This window comes from Rhododendron vialii, chromosome 6a (assembly GCF_030253575.1).
Source record: "Rhododendron vialii isolate Sample 1 chromosome 6a, ASM3025357v1".
In the NCBI taxonomy this organism is placed as follows: domain Eukaryota; kingdom Viridiplantae; phylum Streptophyta; class Magnoliopsida; order Ericales; family Ericaceae; genus Rhododendron; species Rhododendron vialii.
This window is the reverse complement of record NC_080562.1, coordinates 12,764,634-12,785,992: the sequence shown is the minus strand read 5'-3', so window position 1 is coordinate 12,785,992 and position 21,359 is coordinate 12,764,634. Positions and strand designations below refer to the sequence as shown.

The 21,359-nt window shown below is 36.1% G+C and overlaps 2 protein-coding genes across 4 annotated transcripts in view; both read right to left on the bottom strand.

The window, feature by feature from the left end:
- Window positions 1-3,749, bottom strand: part of LOC131329177 (uncharacterized methyltransferase At1g78140, chloroplastic) — a 28,856-nt gene extending 25,107 nt beyond the window's left edge. The window contains exons 1-2 of one of the 2 annotated variants that reach the window (XM_058362259.1): window positions 3,603-3,749; window positions 127-354 (exon numbers count right to left, since the gene is read on the bottom strand). In XM_058362259.1, coding sequence (XP_058218242.1) covers window positions 127-315 — 189 coding nt within the window. In that variant the 5' untranslated portion in view covers window positions 316-354; window positions 3,603-3,749. Of the gene's footprint in view, window positions 1-126; window positions 355-3,602 lie in introns of those variants that run through there. The other variant, XM_058362260.1, reaches the window with a different exon arrangement.
- Window positions 3,750-3,803: 54 nt separating this feature from the next.
- On the bottom strand, window positions 3,804-12,050 carry LOC131329178 (serine/arginine-rich splicing factor SC35-like). 2 transcript variants are annotated; one of them, XR_009200663.1, is made up of 9 exons: window positions 11,905-12,050; window positions 11,720-11,798; window positions 10,860-10,939; window positions 10,664-10,730; window positions 10,064-10,123; window positions 5,039-5,239; window positions 4,796-4,936; window positions 4,235-4,367; window positions 3,804-4,133 (listed from the first exon to the last, which is right to left on the bottom strand). XR_009200663.1 is itself a non-coding variant. In XM_058362261.1 (8 exons), exons 1-8 carry the CDS (start codon window positions 11,978-11,980, stop codon window positions 4,729-4,731), a joined length of 684 nt encoding a protein of 227 aa, XP_058218244.1. In that variant the 5' UTR covers window positions 11,981-12,050; the 3' UTR covers window positions 4,527-4,728. The 2 variants fall into 2 exon arrangements, 1 of the variants encoding a protein (XP_058218244.1); XM_058362261.1 differs by lacking the exons at window positions 3,804-4,133; window positions 4,235-4,367 and adding an exon at window positions 4,527-4,734 and having other exon boundaries at window positions 4,822-4,936.
- Window positions 12,051-21,359: the final 9,309 nt, after the last annotated feature.

Below are 21,359 nucleotides of genomic sequence, written 5' to 3'. Positions count from 1 at the left end.
CAATATCTAGAGATGGCCTGACTTTACACACAGCATTAATTACCAAACGCGTCAAATTCCTAAAAGGAAACCAAAAACATCAAATTCATCCGTGTAATTTTTGCAGAGATAGAGGGTGAAGAATACCGGCTCTGTTACGATGGCGGCGGTCGAAGAGGCAAGAAATTTTCCCCCGGAAGTGGTCTTCACGGTTGAAGACGCTGAGGGAGAGGTTAATAAGGGCTTGAAGAAAAAGCTTCTGAAGTTTCGACCGATTTTAGGACCAGTTTTCAACACCGCCGCTGCTGAGAAGCCGCTTAAGTTGACTGTTGCCATGGAGACTCCTCTCTCAAACTCCTTCGCTCTCAAACTCCACTAGCAAGTCCACGAGAAAAGGACGAAAGAATCCGAACAGTAAGTTGTGTCCATAAACTTATTCAAGCATTTTTTTTTTTTTAATCAAATCTTTCCCTTTCAAGAAAAAATTTGTCAAATCTGTGATTCTTAAAATCCTGGATAAATAATTACTATTCATTCCGCTTAATAAGCCAAATAATTTTTTGTTAATTCAAATTTTTTTTACATTTGTTAATTTTTTATCAATTTTTTAAATATTATTACTTCATCAGAAATCTAAAAAATAAAATTTACGATTAAAACTCAATTTTTTTAATAAAAACAAAAATAAGTCAATAAACCAATGTTTTTATCTTTTTTTTTAAAAAAGAGTTTCGATCGTTAATTATTTACTTTTTATATTCATCTCGTCATGACAAACCAATAATCCTCAAAAAAAATGATGAAAAACTAATAAATACGAAAAAAATTGAATAAAGATAAAAAAAAATAAGCAATTTGGTTATTAAGCTGAATGAGGCTATCCGATGTGACAAGAAGCATGATGTAATGTTAGAGTTGGGTATCTTTTAACAAGATTTTTAGTGGCATCCCGTAAAATAGTTATTTGTAGTTAAGTTATTTTCAATAAACTAAAAGTTGTAGAAATGTATTGGATGATTAAGTACAATGGAAGCAAATGTGTTGAATGTTTTAGATTAGTGAAAGCAACTTAACTTTTGAAAAAAAATTGTAGAGCAAAAAGTTTGGTAGAAACTATGCCTTATTAGACTTTTTCTCTTTTAAGTTTGTAGTGTCTTTGTTTTTATCGTCAAAAGAAAATCTTAGTAATCGAAATAAACTACAACGATAAAAATGACAAGCGCACAAAGCATCACAACGAAGGAGACTATATCCCAAGTCCCAACTATGTTGCCACCTACCCCTTGACAATCATATGCCACGCTCAACCGTTAAGAGAGAATTTAAGTTGGTAGTCTTTGACTACTCCATTCTTGTAAACTTATTTTCCTTTTTCGTTTTGTGTGTTTTGTTCGTCTTTTTTGAATTTTTGTTAGATTCGCATGATATTTTTTAAATTAATCATCTGTATCGACGAGAAGAGTCTAAAGATTAAAGAGTATAAAATTATGATCAAAAGCAAAAAAAATTTACTAAAGACGGAAAACATGTCAAGCAGCTGTCTTATTTGTTTAAAGTATCATCTTATTTGAATTTTTTTAACATCGGTCCATATTTATATACTTTTTTAATTCATCTATAAAAATGTGGAGGGATGTTAAAAAAATTCAAATAAGAGGACACTTTAGATAAATAAAATAATTGTTTGATACTTTTTCCATCTTTAGTGAACTTTTTTGGCTTTCGCTCATAATTTTGTACTTTTAAAATTCCTCTAATTGAGACGGCTGACTAGTCCAAAAAAATATCAAGTGAATCTAACAAAAATTCAAAAAAAATGAACAAAACACACAAAGAAGAAGAAAATTAAGTTTACAAGAATGGAGCAACTTTTATGATTTCATAATTTCTAATCTTGGAGTTAAATTTTTTTAAAACCTTTTCTATTGGTCCAGGTTAATTCAAATATTTAAAAAGTGGTTCATATTTAACAGAATAAATAATAAGACTTTATATACAGTTCATATTTTTTGAAGTTCTTTTTTCTATCATTGAAGACTTATAAAAAGGGTCACTGAATAATAAATATAACCCGATGACAACGTTTCATCTCAAAGTTGTGACTTTGCCAATTGTGTGATTAATAATATAAATGCTACATAAACTTTAAACATACGTTTTTATGAGTTTTTTATAATAAATTTACTAAATTTACTCCAGCCAAACTTTAAGAACTATTTTAAAAATTAAATAATTTAAATGCGAATTAACAAATACATGGTTTTATGCTATCTACTTCTCATGACAATTTTATCTTTAATAAGTCAACTTTTTTATGTGTAATAATTTGTTAAGGAAACAAACACGGGCCCATTTTCTAAACTCGTTTAGGACCCCGAAAACCTCAACGCTCGCCCAGGCATTTACAATTGGCAACTACTCAAAATAATTCGATTTAGGTCCCTTTTTCGTAAGAACTCAATTTCGGTCCTTATTTCCTTTACTTTTAAGGAGGCTGTAGTTAAGTGGAGTTGCAAAAACATGGAGTAAGTATTGGAATTAGTCTATGGTTAGATTTTGTTGACCCGAACACTCTAGCTGCTCACAGTTGTCTGAATTCAGTAGTCTAATGACTCTAATCTTCTGATTCTTTCTTTTGGTACGGCAGAAATTCATGAAGTCACCAACCAACAGAGTTCTACATAACAAATCTTCTGATTCTGCAGTGGTGGATTGGACCAACATATGGTTTGCCGGTGATGAATAGGCAAAAACCGTGCAGGCCCCACATGCATGTGAGGGGTTATGGATTGTGTTGTGGTTGGATTGTTGTGTACCTAGACTTTTTGTTCCTGAAACCATAAGTACCACTGACCATATTGACACATCGATACTTGAAAAGACTAGTGAAAGAGATGATATCTCTTACAATGCAGAAGATTGAGCAAATCATATGGATTTATCCAACATATCCATACTAAACCACCTTCAATGGGTGATGGGTGAGTGTATCCATCTTAATAGGCTCTAACCCCCCCCCCCCCCCCCCCCCCCCCCCCCCACAATCAAACTAAGCAATAGGGATTCCCGGGAATCCAAACCATAGTTTGCCCTCCATTTAACAAGATGCTCTGCTTATTTTCCTCAATCAGCACCAGAGAGTTGCAGCAGTGACCAATATTATGACAGTGACCAATAACAAGATGGCAATGAAGATCAGCAATAATGAAAGAAGATTGGACACATGCAGTCCAGAGACTAGTTCAGCAATCCAGAAATTTTTTTAGCTCAGCACAATCCAGAAATTAAAGAGTTCCCCACCTTAAACCGTATCTGTGGGCAAATGTAAATGCCCAAGAAAAATTTAAAAGCAGGAGTCGAACTTAATTCTGCATCAACAGATGTTAGGAGGAAAGGAAAGGAGAGCACATAGACTAATCAAAAAGCCAACTATGCCTACAGACGTGAAGGCTTAACCAAGTGAAAAGTATTTTCTTGAGCTAGAGTCCTTGATGAGAAGTAAAGAAAAAATTTCACCGAGCAACATAGAGTGATTCTTCATGGGAGGGCATCTTTAAATTCAGGATTCATTAGACAAGCAACCAGGTGATAGGAAGGACAGTTGGATATGAGTGCATAAATACTTCTCAAAGCAATGCAATGGATTATCGAATCCAAACCTAAAATTTGGCATCTGCAAGATGTACTGGTAGGCAGTGAAACACACCACAGCCAGCAAACAGCTACCAAACCAAGCATCACTCATCAACATGAATAATGGTAAGACCAGAGTCATTAGTTATCAGCAAAAAGTGCAGCAACAACCGATCTACAAAGATATTGGCTATCACTTCAAGCTGAAGTCACGATCTCAATTGCTGAAACAACATGCACAATAATCAGCCAAAAACCACATTCATTGGTGCTTGTACCAAAATGTCTTGGCACATTCTACAACAATAGGGCAACAATCTAATAGACAAGAATAGATGAGACAGAATCTAACCCAAGTAACAGAATATTGTACACCACTCTGTTACCCTGTCAAATCACAGGTTCATATTAGAATCAGGATTATGTTGTTATATCTGGTTCAACATTTTAACCGCATCAGCTACTTGTTAAGGCATGTGAACAGCAACCATCTTTTAAGTCATCACAGCTACTAAGACTCCCTTCCGAACCCAAAGTTTAGAGTAAAAAACAAAAGTAAGGATCGTCAGGTGAAAAGTCAAATCCCAATAGGACTTCAGAAATATTCAAGTTCTAACCTTACCAATGATGACATCATCACAGAAAATTGCAAAACCATCTTACTATGCAACCATCAAGAAATGCTATCAACCCAACCGCAAGGTAAACACAGCATCAACAGCTGCTACATCATCGGCCAATCAACCACATTCACTCTTGCCGGACACAATATAGACAGCCAGTACATGGTCCATCACAAGTTAAAAAGAAAAAAAATCAGTAACCTGCACAGATATAACCAGCACACAAACGAAATTATTTAGATCTTAAAACTGAAAGAAGTAAGCAAAGTTTAATGCAGCCAACCACTGATATAAGAGAGCAGAAGCACCAACAAACTTAAGGACACACCACAACAAAATAGTCAACCTTAAAAATCAGCCCAGGCAATTGATTCTAGCATCTTTGACAACATAGAAAATCTCAAGATGTCTTCTCCACAACAGTTGCACCTAAAAACAGTAGAATGGAGTGTAGAATATGAGCTGAAGATCCATTCCATGGTCTAGCACTCTCTTATTCCTACAAAGGGAAGCCCCAATAACCCATCAAACCCACACTTCTAGTCGTAGAAGAAATCAACCTTAAAAAAAGAGTTTAATTGCTCACATCAGCATCGGAACGTGGAGAGGGGCTTCGTGAATCAGATCTGCCGCGTGGTGAAACACTTTTGGGTAGAGGTGAGCGCTCTTTGCGATTGCGTCCATCAACACTTCCACGAGGGCTACGATGAGCAACAGAAGTAAATCAGAAATATGTTTGAGATAAACGAACAGTTCAATATGTGTGAGTGTGTGTGTGTGTGAGAGAGAGAGAGAGAGAGTACCTTCCAGGAGACAGACTACGACTGCGTTTCTCATCATCATATGCACCCCACCCACGGTTTTTGCGATAATCAGGGCTTCCACTGTGACTCCGGCTTCGACGATGATAATCTCTTTCTCTTCCCCTGTCATACCTACCACGACTTCTGCTGCGACTTCTCCTCCTGTAATCCCTGTCCCTGTATTCATCCCTGTACCAAGAACTGCTATCAAAATAGATGCGTGACTAAACATGTGATGGATAAATATCCAACAGAATCTTTTATCTGGGACTATTAAGGTGGGGGTGGGCTCTTAAGAGCTTTAGTCGCATGAAGCGGAAGCGGGGGCGGGAGTAGGGTCGGGGTGTGGATAGCAGAGGATCATAGAAGCTCTTTGTTTGGGGAAATAAAATTAATACTTACTCCTCACTACAAAGAAACAAAATGAACTGAAACATACATAGAAGTACTTTGCACAAAATTTTTACTCAGGAACATATACCACTAAACATTATTTCAGTGAATAATAAATTCTATGAAGCACCGACACTCCAAAAGGGCGCCGTGTCCACGTATTGGACATGGTGACACAGAGGGGACACGTATTGAACATGCCATGTGGTGTGTCCAATAATTTTTATTATTTTTTGATATGGGGCACGCCGGGGACACGATTGGGGGTCAAAATGTAACATTTTTAATTTTAGAGGGTTAATATGAAATTTTTCAAAATATTTGGGTTAAACTGTAATTATGCCTTTGAAAGAAAGTTGTACAGTAAATTTCACTTACCTCCCCTGAGGTTTCTGACACCCCACCCCCCCCCCCCCCCCCCCCCCCTCCCTCACGTTTCTAAAATTGCACTTACCTCCCCTGTCAGAGTTGTCGGGTAACTTCTGCTAACAGAATTTGTGCTTTTTACTTTTTTACCCCTTCAAAAAATTTCTTACTATAATGTTAGTCTATTTGAATAAATAAATAACTCAAAAAACACAAAATTAACCACATTAACATTTGACCAGTCACCACTCCTCTATATGGAATCTCAAAAAAATAAATTTTTGAAACTTTTTATATTCATTTATTGTTATCTAGTTCTTTACGAATTTCTTTAGTCATTCAATGGACAAGTATAAAATTGAACTGAAGATAATAAAAGTTCCCTAACACAGAGAAATAAAAAACTTGAGATGCCAAATATTATTTTGGACAGTTAAAAACCTTTTCTAGTAGTTTTTTTTTGTCTTTGAAGCAAAAATTAATTTGAGATGCCAAATATTATTTTTATTTTTTCGTTGGCTTAAACAAGTTAAATACTTATGAGTTTTTAAGATGGGTTTTAAAAGGGTTATGTTTGGTTATTTACGGAGACTTATTTATATTTATACAAGTCGAGGATACAAGCAAGTTTTTTTTTTTCCCTGAAAACACAAAGAAATAAATTTTCATTCATACCAAACTAAGCTTAATTTCACGTAAATGCCAAAGACTCATACACAAGTTTATATATGTTTATGTGTAGCCTGAACCAAAAAAATAAATAAGTAGTTGAATAATAATTAAGAACCAACCACCCATTCACTTATTACAAATCTATGGACCCTAAAAATTTAAAAACTTTACTATTTTTCTTCGCTTTTTTCTCATCGGCAGTGAACCTTTTTAAACTTTGAGGCAATTATTTTTAATTTTTAGGTTCATCACAACAAGTAAAATTAAAAATTAAAACACCATGGACCATATTTTTTAAACTTTAGAAAAAGCCCAAAATAATCAAAATAAGCTGGTTTATCTTGTTTATTTCATTTATTTTGTTTTAAGTTAAAATTTTCAAATTGGTCCATATTTTCTACTTCTTAGATTCCTCTTATGTAGAGAAACCATAAAAAAGTAATAATTTTTTTCCCAAAACTTAAAAAAGTTTTAAAAAAAACTAGGAAAAATTTCAAAATAGCACTTGACCTTTTGCACAAATCACATACAGGCACCTGACCTTTTAAAATTATCAAAAAACCACCTGACCTATTTAAAAACCCATCAATTTTACACCCGTCGTTAACTTCCAATCCAAAACAAACGGAAATGTTGAAAATGTGCATTTTGGCACAAATATTGGCAAAACAAGATTAAGACTCATTTTGGCAAAACACAATATTATACTCATAAACAAGATTAAGGCTCGATTTGGCTTTAAAAGTCAATTAATAACTTAATTTTTGTCTTTATTCAAAAGAAAAAAAAATGCATTTGTTAGTTTGCGTCAAGACTATCAATAAGTCACAAAAATTACTTAACTTTTCAATCCAAATCCACCCTAAATAAGGAATCAAGCTTAATGTAGTAATTAAATACCCATAACTATGCAGCCAAATAAGATTACTCTGTATTAAACAAAGGAAAAAGGCAAAAACAAAAAATATAGAATCATCAAGCTTAATTTAGTAATTAAATACCCATGACTTTGTCACTTTTCACACCTATCCATGACTATTCTATGTTTTTTGTCAAGCTTAAAACTAACAAATGCACTTTTTTTCTTTTGAATAAAGAAAAAAATTAAGTTATTAATTGACTTTGAAAGCCAAATCTAGCCTTAATCATGTTTATGAGTATAATATTGTGTTTTGCCAAAATGAGCCTTAATCTTGTTTTGCCAATATTCATGCCAAAATGCACATTTTCAGCATTTCCGTTTGTTTTGGATGGGAAGTTAACGGCGGGTGTAAAATTGATGAGTTTTTAAATAGGTCAGGTGTTTTTTTGATAATTTTAAAAGGTCAGGTGCCTGTGTGTGATTTGTGCAAAAGGTCATCTGCTATTTTGAAATTTTCTCAAAAAACTACAAAAAAGTCACTTTTGGTTAGCCGGAAATGTTGAATATGTATTCTCTATTGTTGGTGTAGAACGTGTGGTGTTTTGGTATATGCTTATTGCATATTTTGAAATAAAAAAAGGGTATAAAAGGCTAAAGACAAGAGATGAGGGCAAAATGGGAAATGAATCTCCATTTTTGGCTGACCTCACCAATTTCTGTCACTTTTAGTGACAGTTGACTAACGGTAGGGGGTATGTGCAGCCAACAACTAAACCAGAGGGGAGGTAAGTGCAATTTCCAAAACCTTGGGGAGGTGTCTGTAATTGTCAAAAACCTCAGAGGGAGGTAAGTGAAATTTACCCTTTGTGAAATTATTCATATACAATGGTTCATAAAAAAAAATTATATATCTTTATTTTTTTATTGATTTATACACGTGGCGTGTCCCCCTGTCGTGTCCGTATCCCCATTTTTTTAGAATTACCATGTCCCATGTTCATGTCTGTATTTGTGTCCGTGCTAAATAAATATCACTACAAATCATGTTTACATCAAGTACTAGCACAAATATGAGTTAATGTTATTGTAGTATTTTACCATTACTTCATATTTTTTCTTGCCTAATATTTTTTCTTTTGGTTCACTTGAGATTTACATGGTTGAGAGGTTTTATCCTAGTTGGAAGCGGGCTTCTCGATGTGAACGAAGTTCCCAAGAGATTTTAACTTGCAAGCACGGGAGAGAGGTTATGAGGTTGTTTCACCACTCAGATAGGATGTTCCTCCAACTAAGTGGATATTGACCTTTCAATCACTAGATAAGAAGCTTTTTTTTAGTATTAACTTTTCCGAAGTTTAATTTTTTTAAACTAGTTTAGGTGGTCCTTGTCTAAATGTCTCTCTCAAGCTAGGATAATATGAACAAAAACTTTTAAAAAAATCTTTAGATGCAAAAACCTGAATTTTCATAATAGTAGATTAACTGTGGGTCAGCAAAGGGAAAAATCTCCAAATTCGTAACGAAGACCCAATATTCTTCATTTCCAAAAACCCACAACCCAACAATACCCATTCAACATCACATGTGCTTCATGTGTAATCAAGTTAGACGGGCATGACAGAACCGCTAAAAGGTTGGGAAAGCTTAGCAATTGAATCAAATTGGGAAAGTAATTAAAGGACGAAACTGATAAAACAAATTCTGTAACAGTCAACTTAACATCCAAAGTATGTTGAAGGTTGGGAAATGAAATTTATCTTTCTCACAAGCAGGCAGTATACCAAAGGCCAAGACCCATAAACTGACCACTACTTGGTTCAAAAATTAGCGCAGGAAAAAATAACAATTCAAAGCTGGAGACAAAACATAGGGAAAACACTCCTCAAGGCATCTACCGTATTAGTTTATAATTAAATATTTGCTAAGATGTAGAAGAAGATTTATAAATATACGGATATACCACAAATGAATCAAATGATATCAACTTCAACATCCAAAAAGTGGGTAAGATTATGGAGGAAATTGGGGATAGACCAACTAATGAGAGAGAGAGAGAGAGAGAGAGAGAGAGAGAGAGAGAGAGAGAGAGTGAGAGAACTATCTTCAAAATAATTCTCATTAACTAAAATACAGAAACGACCCGTAGAATGTATGTAGCCCGATAAGGAGTGGCAGGTCACTCTATTTGCCATGTAGATTCCAATTATTTGATGAGGCAGTCAAACAGGATGTGGGAAGCTTTTGAGAGAGTAATCCAATCGTTGAGGGCAGTGCTTAGAAGTTAGATAAGAGGATGAATCCATTGAATTTACATCTTTAACATAAAAGGTAATGTTTCCACAATACTTGTGCAAACTACCTGTTGAAGTACTGGTTTGTGGAACTAACTGTCGGAGTTATAATCATCCTTGTGTCAAGGGATGAAGAATAAAAAAAGCATCCATAGTTCGCTAGCACAATGATAAACATCGTTGCCATCATAAAATATTAAGAAAGACAGATAAGTACCCCCCACATTGGTGGAAAATATAGTAAGGACAAGGTACCCCCTTACCCCGGGTTTAATATTAGGAATTATTATCCTCAGAGATATTAGTTCACAGCTATTGCTGCAAAATCAACCATACCCAAGGTTGTTTCCATGTAAAAAAAAGCACCAGGCAATTTTGTTAAGAGATGCAATTCCCCACATATCATCAGGATCATAGCCCCCGAGAAAAATATACTCATACCTTGGTCTGGGACTCCGGCTTCTTGACCTTGATACTGGTTCTACTATCCTCCCTTTATGGCTGGAAAGCAAAACTATGTCACTTGGTCAAAGAGTTTCAATAGAGAAAACATATGTAATCACAATAAGCATGAAATATACAACTTCAAAGCATTTATAGAAGTAAAGGTGAAGGTTAGTTAAGGCAATAGCATGGTTCTCCCTTAATGTGGGGGGTAATGTTCATTCACATCTGAGATTGGTGAACTTCATTGTGCAGTAGGAGTAATACAGAGCACGAGAAAACTTTGTCGAAAACTTTGCCATAACAAGTGACAAACAAAGATACAATGTTGAAGTAAATGGAATAAAAGTAACATGGTCCTCTATGGGGAAAATAAGCCCCTGCGAAGTAGAATTCATAGTGAAGCCAACAAACCACAGACAACTTCATCACTTAACTGCAACACAGCTGTTCCACTTTCGAAATGCAAAAATTCTTGAAGAAAAGGAACTCACAACATTTATAGCACCTTGACCCATGACTCAGAAATCCATAAACCATAAGGTCTTTTAAACATACTCAAAGAGAAATATAATATTAACTACAATTCCGACTCACATTCGCTCAGCATTTGGTCCATACTTAGCAAATTGAACCATTATCTCTCTGCCATCAACAACTCGTCCTGAAAAAAAAAAAAACCAATGTATAAACAACCCACCTCCAGACTTATCCCTAAATGCTATTACAAACAAAACACTGCTGATAATGATGATGATGTTTTTTGGGACTTTTTTTCCCTTTCAGAACCCACCATCAAGCTTGTCAACCGCCTTCCGAGCCTCATCAGCATACTTGTACCGAACAAATGCAAAACCTCGGGAATCACTGGTCCTGAATCAATACATTTCATAGAAATCATTGACAAGTGCTACATCGAACAAGATTTTTATCACCATTTGCCTTGTTTGCAATTGCCATTTGGTTTCATGAAAATCAAGCAAGCTAACTATCAAGTGAATCATATTGACACGGATGCAATGACAAGAAAGACATATAGCAGCCCTCCAAAATTACAAGTCAGAAACAACTACAATATACCAATTTTAAAGCAAGACCCCCATAGTATTATATTAGCATAAATCTCTTTTTCGGTGCAACAAATGGAAGTGCTGGTACGGCACCAGTCACCTCTACCAAGAGTATTGCCCCCTCTCACCATACCACTATCTGTAGAGGACCCCACCGCACCTACGGCGGGACCAAAGCTAAGGTCCCACTATGTATGGATGGTGTTGATATATGTTTAGCCAATAAGGTGCTATGGGGACTCAAACATGGGCCTTGTCCACCAACCAAGTCCAAGTTTTCACCACTGAACCAACCCCTCATTGGTATAAATTATTGTACATCTAGAGACATGTATAGTTCTCTGGTTAAAATGTTTTTTCCTTAATTTAAGAGAAGAGAAAAAAAGACTTCTTTTTTCATCGTACAACAAACAATTTATAAAAACCATAGGATTTGTTTTTTTATTTCAGAAAACTATCTAGAAAAAAATAAAATAAAACCGAGAAGCCCTTCAAAAACTAGAAAGTTTTCATTTTCCAGGGGATTTTTTATTCAACTACATTGTACTATAGTTGTGTATGTGGGCGGGTTATAGTATGAAACCTTCGGTCTCTGGGGATGAAGACATCAACGACCTTGCCATACTTGTCGAAGAGAGGGAACAAATCATCTGCGCTGGTTCCTATTGTAACAAAACCAAACAAATAGTTATCAGGATAGTCGATGCAAGTAATTTAATGGAAACGAGAACGAATACGAAATTGAGGGGAAGAGTTAGGGGTACTTACGGAAGGAGATGTTGAGGACGAGGAGAGAATAGGTGTCACTGATGTCTGGAGGGCCAGCTCTTCCAAAGTGCGACATCTTCTTCTCCTTCAGAGAGAGAAAGAGTTCCTACTTCCTGCTAGGGTTCGGAGAGGCTAGGGTTCATTGGATTTGGGGACGATATCTGAAAGCCAAGTTATAATTCCAGGACTAGGAGTGGGATAGAATGTCTAGGGACAGCCAATCCTGGGATAGATTCTGACTCTAATATTCCCATCCTTTGGAGTGGTTGGGGTATTGTTTGTACTTTGTACCCGTTTTTGACGGTCCTTCCCGGCCAGCCGGTCCCATGAGATGAGAGTGGATTTTTTTTCGTCAAGTCCTAACGCACAAATTAAAAAGAACAAAAATGATATTCACATAATAATTCAATTACAATTTCTCACATACATATGGGATTCACATATACTACTATGTGTGGGCCCCACATGTATATGAGAAGTTGTGTAAATTGTTGTATTTGTATCGTTGTATCAGTAACATTGTTGTAAAAAGAATGCATAGCTGACTAGGTCCTGGCCATATATTTTTTCCAAAATACCCTTTCATCTCTGTCTATCCTCTCTCTTCTCTTTTTTTCTCCCCTTTTTGTTTTTTAGTTTTTTAATTTAAATTTATATATTCAAAATTTACATATTTAGCTCCTTAAAAACACTGCTAATTTTGTAGTAATTGTTAATTAGCTATGTTTTTAGCCCATAACGCTAAATTTTAACTTTTAATTACCAGTGTTTCCAATCCCCAAACCCTAAAAGCTGATTTTTTTTACTATTAAGTAGCAGTGTTAACTGTTAATTCACATGCTCAATTTACAAAAACCACATGCTCCATATACAAAAACACAGATCTAAACCAAAAAATAAATAAAAATAAGGAGGGCGGCAATAAGAGGAGAGGATGGCGGCGATGGCCAGTGATGGAGATCTAGATTCGGACGGAGGCGAGGCCGGGGACGCGGGTTGCGGAGGAGATCGGGGTGGAGGAGGAGGAGGAGATCAGGGTGGTGACGGCAGCAAGAGGAGAGGATGGTGGCAGCACCGTCATTGGCGCAGGCGAGAGGGAAGGGCTGCGGCAGCAAGAGGGTTGCGACGATGGCTAGGAAGATCTTTGGGAAGAGGAGAGGAAAATAATTAGGTTTAGGTTTAAGTATTTATAGAGGTAGGGATTGGGGTAAATTTGTAAAATTACACCCACATGATCTGTAAGGAAACACACATATCGTGCATAAAACTTGGTCGGCTATGAAAGTGAAAAGTATGATCAACCTGGCATTTTCTCAACCCAGAAGACCCTGAATTGCTGGGTTATTGGGCCATATTGCATGAGGCCCAGCCAATGACATGTTTTGATAATTAATACCCGCCAATGATATTTTCAGTATTAACAATTGTTCTTAGCATGTCCTTGAAGGGTATTAATTATCAAAATACGTCATGGACCGTCATTTTCCCTTTTTATATTTTACTTGGGTCATTGGACTAATTGTGGTTGGGCCAAGCCCGTTGTGTTGGAAGGCAGGTGAAAGTAAGGCTGTTTTAGGTCCAAAAGGTAGATGGCTTTATATGAGACACGGGGCAGCATTTGAGGAAATCCAGGTCAAACATCTCATTGCTGATTGTGGTCCAACAAGGGTTAATCAAATTTAATACACAGTTCACAATAATGCTACACGCTCAACGGTTGTGCAAAACTCGTTACACAATCAATTTCTGATCGTCCATTTGTTGTAATTATGGTCAGGGTTCATTTTATTTATGATCGGTTATAAATAATTAATAGATTATTTTTAATCTGCACCGTTCAAACACATCTGAATGGTCAGAATTAATTGCACAACCGACACAACAATTATGTGTGTAGCATTTTTGGTTCACTGTATCGAAATTCTTGCAACATGCTTATGGGATGATGGACTAGAATCAAGGGGAAATTATAACCACCAAGAAGACCAAGTTAAACTCCACGAGGAAGCAATCTAAAGAGCAATTCAAGAGTGATTAGCAGCCATTATTATTTCTTTATTTTTGCAAATAATTGGAGGCAGTTAGCTGGGAGGCCTCCCATGATGTGATTCAAAACGGGACTCATTACATTCCTAATTCGGGATCCGAACCATTCATTTAATATGTCTCGATGTGTTTAACGTCTATGCAAAAACTAATGTTGATTGGAGATCGGTAAAGGTTGGTTCATTAATTTTTGTCAAAAGTGAAATACACAATGAGACTCTAATCGTCTATTTTTTATGGCAAATATGATTCATTCAACTAGATATGAGACTTACAAAATGAACATTAAAACACATCAAGAACTGTGAGACTCTAACCGTCTAATATTTCATTTATGGCAAATATGATTCGTTCAACTAGATATGAGACTTGCAAGGACGTTAAAACATATTGAAACTTACAATATGAACTATTTAGATCGTCAAATGAGCCTGTGATCGGTTCTATTTTGCGTCACATGGGGAACCACGTGAGAGATCATCATCTTCCATTCACATAATGCGTAGAAATAAAGATTTTTGAGCTCTCAGGGACTAACTAATCCAATAATATCAAGTTCTTTCCTTTTTAGCCCCTCAATCAAAACAACCCAATTAAATTGTGGGAGACTTAAAAATCCATCCTCATTCCTCATCCAACTTAAGTATTCATCCTTCACTTTTTGAACTGTTATGTTTTCATCCCTGTTTTTTTTAATACCAACAATGCCCCTAAATAATTAATATATATATATATATATATATATATATATATATATATATATATATAGCACCGGAAGAGCGGGACCAAAACATATCCCAACAAATCCCACGATTTCCGTTCTAATCCCAGAAATTTTAGATCTCAAAATGATCTCCTAACAAATCCCATAAATTTTAGAAAACTCATTAAACAACATCCCTCATCCCCCAAATCCCATTTCCATATTTGCAGATTTTGGAGACAACGGCTTCTCCGACTGCCGCGCTCCTTGACATCGTCGATCGATGCCGTCGCATGCTTCTGCTTGAGCACAGAGTTCTAGTGATTCTTGATCACGTTGTTCGACCGGCCGTTGTGGAACCTGGCAATGGTGGCCCACTTGTTGTAGAATCGGGAGTGGATCGGTGCTCCACCTCCTTCGCCATGAATGGGATCAACTTGCAATCCTCCATCCTCGCCATCTTCCATTCTCTGTTGTCCCCATCTTCCGTTTTTCTTGTCATTCGCCTCACCATCCCTGACCGGCTCCGTCAACCCATGGTTGGTTTGATGGATTGATGCAGAAGATGATGGGTTTGCCAAGATCGAACTCAACGGCGACGTCAAACGTCCGAATTCGATCTCGATGGCCATAGTCTGAACTCGATGGGTTTCCGATTGGTATTAAAAATGTTGAGTTCCTTTTCTTGGAAATTAAATAGGCATTATTTGTTTTCCTTGTAACAAGATGGATTTTTTTGGAAGTTGGGTTCCTGTCGCTATATGAATCATCATGAAATGTTGAAATCGACATGGTAATTTAACCATGAAGCGCTAATCACGATAACCTGTTTTGATGGTAATTTAACCATATTTGAATTATTTACCATGAAATTTTTGTTTGAATCATGGGATATTTATATGTTGTAATCGTTATGGTAATTTAACCATGTAATGTCATGGTAATTTAACCATGTAACAATTTGAGTATGTCATGTTATTTCTTTTTTTATGGTAATTTAGCCATGTTCCGTGTAATAAGATCAATGAAAAATATGACTTTTTATTGTCTGGTTAGCCAACTCGAAGAATGAAGAAAACATGCAAAGATGTGGTTATCTTATCATGTCATATTCCTAATAAAATTAATTCCTCAAAAACATTCAATGATAAAAAAAGAAAAAGAAAAGTATCAATCATATTTAAATTTACCAAATCCCACTGAATTAGGAAAATAATTCAATCCAATCCCACTAAATTGGGGAAACAATTCAACCAATCCCACTAGATTAGGAAAGCAATATAACATAATATATGTATATCATAGGGAAAATGGTAAGAAAGGTAATTCACACACTAAGAGGATGAAAACATAAGCATGAAAAAAGGGCGGAATGAATTCTTGCATGGCATAGATAAAAATGATGGATATTTAAATATTCCTTAAATTATTTCCTATACTTACAAATATTATCAAAAATAATTTTCACAGTCTGCTTGTGCCAGCCAAAAGCAGACTTTAAAATAATGATCCTCAAAGGGATTGTTAAATACAAAAATTACACATCTAACAACCATTGTTCACTAGCTAAACAAAGAGAAAAATGTCATCACACTCTTATTTTTTATCTCCTTTTTGGAGAGAGAAAAAAAAAAAAGTCCAAATAGAGAAGCTAAAATTGAAATCATTAGTGCAAGTCATTTGGGAAAATCGACGCGCTATAGTATATTAATGAACTCTTTATGGTTTCTTTTAGGGATGTGCACGAGTCGGGCGGGGTCGGGTTTGACCCCGAACCTGAACCCAATCCAACATGGTCGGGTAACAACATTTTAGGCCCGAAACCAAATCAAACAGGTGGTAAGAACCGTCCGCAAGCCCAATTCTTTTGGTCGGGTCGGGTAAAAAAATGCATCAATTTGAGCCCCGAATCGAAATCTAATTTTTAACAAAGAATGAACCCGCATCCGTCCGAATCACATGTTCGACCCCGCTTGAAACCCTTCGGATCGGGTCGGGTCCGCGAGTGGATGGATTTTTTGCATAGGCCTAGTTTCTTCATAAAAGATTGGTTGAACTCTTGCGATCCTCAGCATAAATATACATGAAGCAACTCACTATGACTGACTAGCTGATAAAAAAAAAACTCACTATGATTGATGGATGAAAATAAGGGGGAAAAAAAAATAATCAGGAAGGACATATGTTAATGGGCTGGCCCAACGATTGGAGCCTTGTTTAAAGCCACCTTTCCTATTATGGGATACTAGGGTTATGCCCGGTCGATACACGGGTTTAAAAAATCACATTGGTGGTTCTTGATCCCTGTGTATCAAACGGGCACAACGCTAGTTGATAAAAAAGATATTTTCATATTTTTTCCGGTCCCATGTTAGATGCACGGTAGCACTGCCCTCATTAATTCTATGTATTGAAAGACGTGTGTGAAAAATAATTTTGAAACACCACGTGACGGTATTCCAGGGACATAGAATAATTTTTCCTCCATATCCAACCCCCAGTAATCTTTCCCTCCCTCTCCCATGTACCCCATCCCCCATTTCTCTCTCTTGATTTTTTTATAAAAAATCAAAAATCTAGAAAATTAGGATTTAAAGTTTGGAGGCTCAAACACATATCCATAGGAGATAGATAGACTCTCTCTCTCTCTCTCTCTCTCTCTCTTTATTTTTTATAAATAAAAAATAAAAAATCTAGAAAATTAGGATTTAAAGTTTGGACTCTCTCTCTCTCTCTCTCTCTCTCTCTCTCTCTCTCTCTCTCTTAAAAAAAATCAAAAATCTAGAAAATTAGGATTTAAAGTTCGGTAAATTGGGCTAGAGTCCGTTTTGAAGGTGTTTTTGGGTGTTTAGTCCAGCCCAATGTGTAATAGTGGTGAAGATCCATTACTGTAATATTTATTAGGTTTACAATCCGTTTCTAGACCAAAATGCCTTTGTGTATACATAATGTGTTATTTTTTAATTTTGTTCCCTGCTGCTTTCAACCCAATGCGTCATTACTAGATAGGGCACCATTTCTGGCTCTCGAGCAGCACAATTACGAGCTCGAGCTCGTTTCTGGTGCGCCTCTCTCTCTCTCTCTCTCTCTCTCTCTCTCTCTCTCTGTGTTTATCTCTCTTCCCGCAATCACAGCTCAGTTCTCTCTCTCTCTTCCTGCGATCACAGCTCAGTTCTAGATCACGATCACTTTCACAAATTCGATTCTGTATTGCGATCACGATCTTGTTTCCCTTTGTGACGATCTCTCCAGATCAGGATCACGATCTTTTGTCTTCAGAGTGTTTTCTGTTCGCGATCTCTGTGCTGATATTTCTCTGTCGCTGTGTTCTTCTCTATCTCAGTATTTGTTTTGATTTTTGCTGTGTTCTTCTATTTTGTGTTTATAGAGTTTATTTGCTGAGATAGCGTTATCTATTGCTCTATTCTGGTAGATACTGAGATTGTTTTTTTGTTGAGATAACATTATCTATTGATTTATTTTGGTAGATACAATAATTATCGTTGCTGAGATATGTGTATCACAGTGAACTGTATTTTTTGAGATACTGTTATCTCTTTCTATTTTTGTTTATTTGCTGAGATAACATTATATTTATTTCTTTGTTCTTGTAGATACTGAGACTGTTTTTATTGAGATAACATTATCTATTGCTTTGTTCTCATAGATAGACTACTTTTTTGAGATACGTGTATCTGATTTGTTTATTCTGATATAATGTTATCTGTTTGCAGACTGAACTGGTTTTTGAAGTTGAAATGGATTCTTCTATGCTTCTATTGTGCAAATATGGATCCTATAGTCTTGTTGTTAAGGAGACAGAAGGTTATCAATTTGAGGATATTATTGGAAGTATTTCTAACAAGTGGAATGGTTTGGTATCAATGAGGTTATTGTATTCTGTTTGTGATCATCGGTGAAAGCAGTCGTAGCAATGGAAATGGTGGAGTAACTAGTAGTTCACATTTTGAAATTGTTGAGGATCCTCTTGAAAAGTTTTGTCCTCATCATGAGACAAAAGACTTTTTGCTGATTGGGCATATTTGATTAGTCATGTTGGTCAAGAATTTAGAGGTGGTGTTAAGGATTTTAGGTTATTTTTGTATAAGTATGCAATTGAAGTTGGATTTAGGTTCAAGTATTTGAAGAATGACCAATCAAGAATGACAGTGAGTGTGCTTTTAAGGCAGATGAATGTAAATGGTTTGTTCATGCAATTCTAGGTAAATCAAATCATTTTTTTCATTAACGAGCTTGAAAAAGAACACAAATGTGGTGCTACAATTTGTATAATGGCACACCAAGTAGTTACCTGTACTGCAAATGTTTTGGTTTAACATCCTCTTCCTTCACCTCTTTTACGTCTTCTTCCTCCTCATTTTTTTTTTCTTCTTCCTCTTCTAGTTGTTATTCCTCTTGAGATAGCGTTATCTCTTTTAATTTTTGTGAAATTTACTGGCTGAAATGTATTGGTTGAGATACTATTAAAACGGATGAGATAACAGTATCTGAACCAATTCAATTCACAAATAAAATTAGGGATAAAGCAAGAGATAGTAATATCACAATGTAAACACATGCGAAAACTCCATTTCACAATATTTAACATGTTTTCTGTCATTTTTCTCGTTAAAACAGATGAGATAATAGTATCTCAGCTAATTCAATTCACAAATAAACTAAGAGATAACTCTATCTGCCAAAAATATAGTGTATAAGCTAAAATGAAGAAAGAAATAACAGTATCTCAGATAAAAAGTATTGGTATCTCACAAACTTAATACAGAGATAATGTTATCTCATCGAAAACATTTTCTAATTGTATTTTACAACAAGGGATAAAACAAGAGATAGTAATATCACAATGTAAACACATGCAAATACTTCATTACACAATATTTAACATGTTATTTGTCATTTTTTCTGTTAAAACAGATGAGATAATAGTATCTCAGTCAATTCAATTCACAAATAAAGTAAGAGACAACTCTATTTGCCAAAAATATTGTGTATCGGCAAAAATAATGCAAGATATAACAGTATCTTAGATAAATAGTGTTGGTATCTCACAAACTAAATAAAGAGATAATGTTATCTCATTGAAAATATTTTCTGGTTGTATTTTACAACAAATGATAGAGTAAGAGATAGTAATATCACAATGTAAACACATGCAGAAACTCCATTACAATGATGACGACAGCGATGGTGACAGAAACACATGTATGCTGGGTATTTTTGGAACACGTGTCAATATAAGGACCGGAACTACTATGAAAAGTTTAGGTGGACTAATTGCACGTTGAACCCTGTAGTGTGTCCTTATCAACAAGGCTCCCTTTAAAGTTTGGAGACTTTAGAGGTTTAAACACATTTCCATAGGATATTGATAGATAGAATAGAATAGAATAGAATAGATAGAGTAGATGGATAGATAGATCCCCTCCATTTTACCCTTCTTCTCAAGGAATCGACATAACTAGTTAATGGATTGCGGTGGTCAACAATGCGTAGTAAAAGAGCAATTAAGCCATCACTATCTATACTCCATGCCCTTCCCCCAACTGTAAACGAAGTGTCAGTATGTAGTGTAGTGTAATTTCACACACACAGCATACTAGCTCACATATGCAATGTGAGTGGATCTACAAACAGTTGCGGAGTCAAAATCTTGGTGTCATTTCATTTAGTTACTAAGTACTATATATTAGGGTGTATTTTTCCTTTTAGTTTTTGAAGCGAATCACTCCCAAATTATAAAGTTTGATCTCGAGATTGTAGATAATGTCAGCGTTGATTTTTATAGTCCGCTCATGCTTGCCAGCCAAATGCAGGTTTAAAATCATAATCCTAAGAAGGGACTATTAGTTAATTTAGTGAAATTACGTGTTTAACTAACCATTATTTACTAGGTTATATATATATATATATATATATATATATATATATATATATATCTAACCTGTTAATAAAAGAACGTTAAAAGGGTTTGGCCATTTTTGTCCAATTTTTCCAATTAAGCCCCTGGATTGGGGTTGGCCAGGTTTGTGATGATGGGTAATTTGGTCTTTTCAATCTGCGGGGTGTTTTCGTTAAACCGTGGTTCTGCTTGGGGTGTTTTCGGCTCCTTCCACCCCGCACCACCAGTCACGTCCTCCACCTCCTCCGGCCACGTTCTCCATCCACCACCGTGAGCCCGACCCACCGAGCCCCCACCTCGGCCGGCCACTCCTCGGCCCGACCTCCTGCCATCACCACCACCTCTCACGGCAGCCACCTCCCTCCCCTCCGTTCACCACCACCCGTTTCCACCCCGGTGGTCTAAAAAAAAAAAAACAGTGGGTTTCATGCCTACGCCGCCGCCGCGGGCCCCGTCAAAGCTCCGCCGGACACCGCCTCAAGTTTTCGAAACCACCACAGCGAACTAGAGACACCGTGCAACACTTAACCAGACTTAGAGTCGCATTTGAGGTAGTTTTCCGGAAACCCGTAACTCAATTTGTATTTTAATGGAGTTTGGACAAAAACTTAATTCCTGTTGAAGATGGTAACCTGTTTTTAATTTCAGAATTTAATTAATTATTAGTTAGTCCTGTTTTCATTAATATTTAGTCCTGTTTGTGATAGAAAATCAGTGGTAAGGCCTGCAAATGTTTTTATACGTAGATTGCTGATTATTCGCGAGATTATGGTGAATCACTGGCGG

Coding starts and splice junctions, on each gene's coding strand:
- LOC131329178 (XM_058362261.1), bottom strand. CDS start 11,980: ATGTCGCACTTTGGAAGAGCTGGCCCTCCAGACATCAGTGACACCTAT. Junction 10,731..10,859: donor GGCGGTTGACAAGCTTGATG/GTGGGTTCTGAA, acceptor TTTTTTTTTCAG/GACGAGTTGTTGATGGCAGA. Junction 5,240..10,063: donor AGCCGGAGTCCCAGACCAAG/GTATGAGTATAT, acceptor TTTTGATAGCAG/TTCTTGGTACAGGGATGAAT.